The following is a 7,625-nucleotide window of genomic DNA, read 5'->3' on the forward strand; positions in this document are numbered from 1 at the left end:
GTGTTGGAGAAGACTCTTAAGAGTCCCTTTGATGCAAGGAGATCCAACCAGTCCATTCTGAAGGAGATCAGCCCTGGGATTTCTTTGGAAGGAATGATGCTAAAGCTGAAACTCCAGTACTTTGGCCACCTCATGCGAAGAGCTGACTCATTGGAAAAGACTCTGATGCTGGGAGGGATTGGGGGCAGGAGGAGAAGGGGACGACAGAGGATGAGATGGCTGGATGGCATCACTGACTTAATGGAAGTGAATCTGGGTGAACTCCGGGAGTTCGCAATGGACAGGGAGGCCTGGCGTGCTGCGATTCATGGGGTCGCAAAGAGTCGGACTGAACTGAACTGAACTGATCCCTTCTCTCTTGAGCCTCCCTCCCACCCACCTTCCCCATCCCACCCCTCCAGGCCATCGCAGAGCACCAAGCTGAGCTCCCTGCGCTAAACATTTACACGTGGTAGTGTGTATGTTTCAATGCCGCTCTCTCAGATCACCCCACCCTTTCCTTCCCCTGATATGTCCACGAGCCCTTTCCTTCCCCCTCCAGGCCCACAAGCCTGTTTTCCTATGTCTGTGTCTCAATTCCTGCTCTACAAATAGTTTCATCAGTACCATTTTCTTCTGGCTCCATATATACGCATTAATATACAATATTTGTTTTTTCTCTTTTTTGACTAATTCACTCGGTATAACAAGCTCTAGGCTCATCCATCTCAGAGACTTTTGTCATTTTTTTCTGTGGCACCTAATTCAAGATCTACCTTTTACTCTTAGCCATGATTTCCTCTCAATTCATAAGGAAAATGTGGGTCACCCAGCATAAGCTTTCTCTTCTGGCTCTTCAAGACCAAACCACTCTTCGTGTCCTTGACTCCACCCCCTACTCCCTCTTCCTTCCCAATCAGCGCCACCCCTCCTTTCTGTGTCCTCAGACCCTCCTCCTTTCCTTGCTTCGTGCCCTCAGCTGTATGTACTGTGTTAAAATGGGACCTATTATGCCCATGTTGTATTTCCCTCGTAGCTCAGTTGGTAAAGAATCCACTTGCAGGTCAGGAGTCCGTCCCGCAATGCAGGAGACCCCGGTTCGACCCCTGGGTTGGGAAGATCCTCTGGCGAAGGAAATGGCAATCCACTCCAGTATTCTTGCCTAGGAAATCCCATGGACAGAGGAGCCTGGCAGGCTACAGTCCATGGGGTCGAAAGAGCGACAAAACCACCACGTCCATATTGGGGCTGAGGATGTTCAGGCAATAGACGCTGTATTTCAAGAAATCATGCAAAAAGAGGTCCAAAGCAGATAATCAAAAACCAGCTAGCTGACAAATGAGAGTGAGTAAGTGAAGTCTGGGAGAGGAATATGTCTGGAAAGATTCTCTGGAGTGAGCTGTACCCTGAATCGCCTCTCCAAGGAGAGAGGGTGGTATCCTACCATCTAACCCCAAGCCTGGTGGTCAGCGATCCTGGCAGTGGAGAAACACCCTCATTGGTGCCTGACTCGTGCTAAGCAAGGGAAAGGTGGCTGGTGGGGCAGATGGGGACCCTGTATGTGGAAGTAGCCCCTCTCCTCCCATTTAGGACAAAGATGTGTGAATCCTGGAAACCAGATACGGAAGCCAGAAAAGATGTTGATCCGTCACTCATCCATTTTTTCATTCACTAAATAGTTTCAGCATCCCTGCGAAGTGCTAAGTACTTATTATTCTCCGGAATTACAACAGGAAAGCTGCAGTCCTGGCTTCATAAAGCATGTAGACTAGTAACGAAGTAAGAATGATAAAGAAAGGGTCTTCCACTGGGAGAAGCAGGTTGAATATCTAGCAGTATTTTTTTGTGTGTTTTGTTTTTTGGCCCTGATTACCAAACAGGAAGGAAAAAATACATAGGAAGAAAGAGAAAGAAAAGAGTAAAACAGAAAGAATATTCATCCCCTGAATGCAGCATCTCCTATATTTGTATTGCCTACCGGGAAGACTCAGTAGCTAAAGATTCATCCAATCTAATGCCATTTGGATGGTGAAAAAGTTCTCCTCACCCCATCCTTTACCAGATTAAAACCATTACTATTAAAATACTGAAATCACAAGGAGAATGGGAAACCATCACATCCTGACATTTAAGAAACAGTATTGTATCTGCTTAATAACATCAGAAGGGCCATAAAAAGTCCTTCCTTCAGTTAAATATCTCCATCAACTATTAACAGATTAAGCATTTCATAAGTTATGATACATTAAAAAGAGATCATTAATATTCAATTCTATTGTGTACATCAGAGATGCATGTCATGTTAACGACTCATGATCATGACTCCATTTTTTGAGTCTTCTTAAATGCATATTAATCATCTTAATGTTACGTAAAATAGAAGATCAATTTTTTCCTAGTGCCTCACATATGTAGGGATAGTTGTGTGTTCTGGGCATTATAAAGCACTGTGTGTGTGTGTGTGTGTGTGTGTGTGTGTATGTGGACTCAGTAGCTCAGTCACGTCCGACTCTTTTGTGATCCCATGGACTGTAGCTCACCAGGCTCCTCTGTTCATGGAATTTTCCTGGCAAAAATATGGGAATGGGTTGCCATTTCTTCCTTAAGGTGATCTTCTCAACCCAGGGATCAAAGTGGAGTCTCCTGCATCTCCTGCATTGGCAGACAGATTCTTTACCACCGAGCCACCTGGGAAGCCCCAAGCAGTGCACTGCATCCATTTCTTTTCCACTGTCACACTTTCATTCCCTTATCTGTCACGGCTGGAGGTCAGCCTCCCTGTGTGTCAGGGAGGAAGCAGTGCGTGGCCAGAAATATGAAACTGACTTTGAATCCATTGCATGAACCCTGTCCCTTCAAGATCTGAAGGCCTTGGGGTCTTTAGGCATGTCCCATTTTAATCCTGTTACAATACACATAACAAAATGTACTGTTCTTAATCATTTTTGTGTTTACAGTTCAGCAGCGTTAAATACATTTGTAGACTGTGCAACCAGATTCCAGAACTAATTTCATCTTGCAAAACTGAAACTCTGCACCCACTAAATAACAAGTACCCATTTTCCCATTCTCCCCAGCCCCTGGAAACCACCACTCTACCAGCTGTCTCTCTGAATTTGGCTATTCTAGGTAGTTCATAGGAGTGAACTCATATAGTACCTGTCTTTCCATGACTGGTTTATTTCACTTAGCATATAGTGCCCAAGGGTCATCCATGTTGTAGCATGAGTCAAAATTTCCTTCTTTCCTTCTTTTGTTTTTTAAATTATTTATTGATTGATTTTTGGTGCATTGCATCTCCCCTGCCTCACGTGGGCTTTCTCTAGTTGTGGTGGGTGGGGGCTACTCTCTAGCTGCAGTGCGTGAGCGTCTCATTTTGGTGATCTCTCTCTCGTTGAGAGGCAAGGGCTCCAGGGCATATGGGCTTCAGTAGCTGCCGCTCTAGAGGGCAGGTTCAGTAGGTGTGGCGCACGGGCTTTAGTTGATCCTCAGCATGTGGGATGGTCCCAGACCAAGGATCGAACCCGTGTCCCCTGCGGTGGCAGGCGGATCCCTATCTACTGTACCACCAGGGAAGTCCTCTTTCTTTTTCTTAAGGTTGAATAATATTTCATTATAATTTTGTTTATCCATTATCTGTTGATGGACATTTAGGTTACTTCCACCTTTTGTTGATTGTGAACAACACTGCTATGAACACGAATGTGCAAATATTCCTTTGAGACCCTGCTTTCAACTCTTTTGGGGTATATACCCATAAGCAGAACTGCTGGACCATATGATAACTCTGTTTTTAATTTTTAAGGATGGTTACACTGTTTTCCATAGCAACTGCACCTTTTAATCTCCCCACCTACAATACTCAAGGATTTCAACATCTCCACATTCTTGCCAACCCTTGTTATTTACCTTTTTAAAAACTATGGTAGCCATCCTGATGGGTGTGAAAGGATATCTCAACCAAATATCCCTTAAAGTTATGCTCTGGTTTTCAAATAATACCTTAGTGATGAATCTACATTATTATTTGCAGAACTCTGAGAGCGCAGTCCTGCCACAGTACACGAAGCCACTGAACATCTAGGCTGGGATGGGAACTGAGCTATGAGACAGCCCCAGCTGAGCAAGTTATTAGCCCCAAAGGTTACCTTCTCTGTTACATAAAATCGGCTCATCGGTAGCTCTACCCTAATGCAGTCTGCAGCTTTCAATTTGTGCTAGAAAATAAGAGAATATGGAACAAGGGTTGTTGCTGTTCAGTCACTAAGTCGTGTCTGATTCTTTGTGATCCCATGGACTGCAGCATGCCAGGTTTTCCTGTCCTTCAGTCTCTCCCGGAGTTTGTTCAAATTCACATCCATTGAGTCGGTGGTGCTATCTAAACATCTCACCCTCTGCCGCTCTCTTCTTCAGCATTCAATCTTTCCCAGCATCAGGGTCTTTTCCAATGAGTCATCTCTTCGCATCAGGTGGCCAAAACATTAGAGCTTCAGCTTCATTAGTCCTTCCAAATGAATATTCAGGGTTGATTTCCTTTAGGATTGACTGGTTTGAACAGGGATCAGTCCATTTCAAAACTCTACTCTGGTTTATCAAAATTTTATAAACTAAGAAAGAACTTCATGGATCCTTGCAGAAAATCCTCACTCTTGTTCCACAGTTGCCCCTTTATACCAATAAACACAGCCCAAAAACAAGGGCAAAGAATCAATAAGATGGCCCCTTCCATCTCTTTGAACATAGAACCATGAAGATATTAAATAAGTTTTGATTCTCACGTAGAACTCATAAATAATATTGAACCATAACTCAGGTAACACCTTGTTTGAAAATCAAAGCATTTGTGGTGGGTTGAACAATACCCCCTGCTCCCTTCCTCCCAAAAAATATCCATATCCTCATCTCTGGAACCTGCTTATGTTAGCTTATATGGAAAAAAGGGCTTCACAGATATGATTAAGTACAGGATCTCAAGAAGAGGGAGATTGTTATGGGTTATTCACATTGATCCCAATTGTCATCACAAAGGCCCCTATGGGAGGAAGTCAGGAAAGTCAAGGGAAGAAGGTAGCCACGTGATGAAGGAAGCAGGGGGAGAAAGTGATGCAGTAGCCATGAGCCAAGGAATGAAAACAGCCTTTAGAAGCTGGAAAAGGCAAGGAAGTGGATTCTCCCTTCCAGTCTCCAGAAGAACCCACCTGCAGACACCTTGTGTTGAGCTCTGTAAGGTTCACTGCAGATTAGTGCAGTGCCTCTAGGATGTAAGAAAATAAATTTCTGTGCTTTAAGCCAGGGGTCCCCAACCCTTGGGCCATGAACCGGTACCGGTCTGTGGCCTGTTAGGGACCAGGCTGCACAGCAGGAGGAGAGCTGCAGGCAGGCGAGCGAGCAAAGCTTCACTGTGTTTACAGCGGCTCCCCATCACTCACATTTCCTTCCATCAGATGAGAGGAGGCATCAGATTCTCATGGGAGTTTGAACTCTACTGTGAACTACGCGTATGAAGGATCTAGGTTGTGCGCTTCCTTATAAGAACCTAAAGCCTAATGATCTGATCCTGCATTATGGTGAATAATAGTGTATACGGTGTACAATTATTTCATTTTATGAAAGTGAAAGCATTAGTCTCTCAGTCATGCCCGACTCTTTGCGACACCATGGACTGTAGCCCACCAGGCTTCTCTGTCCATGGAATTCTCTAGGCAGGAATACTGGAGTGGATAGCCATTCCTTTCTCCAGGGATCTTCCTGACCCAGTTATCTAACCTCGGTCTCCTGCATTGCAGGCAGATTCTCTACCATCTGAGCCACCAGGGAAGTCCACTTCATTATATATCACAACGTAATAATAATAGAAACAAAGTGCATAATAAGTATAATGGGCTCCAATCATCCTGAAACCATCTCCCCTACTCCCGGTCTGTAGAAAAACTGTCTCCCACAAAACCGGTCCCTGGTGCCAAAAAGGCTGGGGACTGCAGCTTTAAGCCAGTAAATTCATGTTCATTTATTACAGCAGCCACAGGAAACGAATATGGCATCAGAATCTACCAACTTTATTCACTGTCCCTTATATTTCACCTTCCCAACTGGTCCGCCACAGAGGACTTATCTCCTTGCCTCCAAGGGAAGCTGGCTGGGGTTTGGGGCAAAAGTCCTACCAAGCTGTCCAAAGGCCCTGGGTTACCCGTTGGGGGAGGGGGACAGGTACCACACAAAAAATGTCCTTTGTCTACGTATTCCTACATCACGGCAATTGTAAAGCATCCAAATATGGAAAAGTCCCAGGAATTAACACCTTTTCAACTCCATGCTTAAAAGCTCCTGAACACAGTTCAACAGAATACGAGGAAGAATGAAAAAGTGTGAGCATTCCTATTGACTGCCATCCTTCAGGACTGCTGTTTGATAAGCTGAGGCAGAAAATTTTTAGTGAAAAAGAAGCAAAATGCAGCATCCTTTCTCAACAAGAAAACTTCAGTGGGAAAACATCCCAAATCCTCAAGCAGCTGTTTTCCCCACTGTGGCTCCATCCCCAGGTGGTCTCTCCCAGCCTCTCTCCCTCCCTCCCTGGCCTGGGATCTGGGGACGCAAAGGCCTCCGGGGCACAGGCACTTGGCACAGACCTGATGGGGAGGGAAGGGTCTCCGGCGTCCCACCAGTCTTTCGGGGGGCTGATGTACATGCACCATAGCTCCCAGCTGTACCCGTGGGCCGAGTTCTCATACCGCTGCACCTCGAAGGTGTCCTGCTTGATGTTGTCGATGGAGGGAAGGATCACACGCTTCCGGTTCTCCTGGATCCGCGAGAGCACTGGTTCGGCCCTGAAACACAGAGAAGTAGAAATAAAAACCTCTCTCCTGGGCTTCCCTGGTAGTCCAGTGGTTAAGAATCCACCCTGCAATACAAGGGACACCGGTTCCATCCCTGGTCCAGGAAGACCCCACATGCGGCAGGGCAACTAGCCTGGGGGAGCTGCAACTACTGGAAACATCCTTTAGTAGACCCTGCAGTATCAACTCAGGCCAAAGTTAGTATCACCGGCTGCTTAGAGCCGTGCTCTGCAACCAGAGAAGCCACCACAATGAGAAGCCCGTGCACCCAGCGAAGCGTAGCCCCCGCTCACCACAATTAGAAAAAGCTCGAGTGCAGCAACGAAGACCCACTACAGCCAAAACATAAAATAAATACAATTTAAAAAAATCTCACTCCTGAGGCTCACCTGCACCCCCACTGGCTCAGACCTCAAGACCACAATGAACAAAAGCATCCTAGCTGAAGGCTGGGCTTTGGGCAGGCTGGAACTCACAGGGAGGTGGCTCTAGACGGATCAGGTGGCTTTAAATGAGCCCCGTGGCCTGCAGCTCAAGCCCTGGCCCCTGTGGGGTCACCACAGTGTCACTTGGGCTGGCTTGAAAGGCCGGAGGCGAGAACTGAGAACCCAGGGCCTCTGCCCCAGCAATTCTGGCCTGTCTTTTATACCCACAGTGTCTAAGTCAAGGCCAGGCCCTCCTGAGAGAACCTGCACTGCCCTGCAGTTTCGTGGTTTTCAGTTTCCCCTCTGGCACTGGCCGATGCCTCTGGTTTTCTTTTTCCTGCAGGAGCTGAATTGTCTTTCCCCAAATAGGTCACTTCTACCCGTGATG

At 46.3% G+C, this 7,625-nt stretch overlaps 1 protein-coding gene across 1 annotated transcript in view; it reads right to left on the reverse strand.

Annotated features, from left to right (window-relative positions):
* The window catches only part of WBSCR17 (Williams-Beuren syndrome chromosome region 17), a 431,575-nt gene that overhangs the window by 185,191 nt on the left and 238,759 nt on the right, over window positions 1-7,625 (reverse strand). Inside the window, exon 6 of the mRNA XM_010854340.1 lies at window positions 6,606-6,803. Within this exon, the coding sequence (XP_010852642.1) occupies window positions 6,606-6,803 (198 nt within the window). The remainder of the gene's footprint in view (window positions 1-6,605; window positions 6,804-7,625) is intronic.

This window comes from Bison bison, unplaced genomic scaffold (assembly GCF_000754665.1).
Source record: "Bison bison bison isolate TAMUID 2011002044 unplaced genomic scaffold, Bison_UMD1.0 scf7180017864340, whole genome shotgun sequence".
Classification (NCBI taxonomy): domain Eukaryota; kingdom Metazoa; phylum Chordata; class Mammalia; order Artiodactyla; family Bovidae; genus Bison; species Bison bison.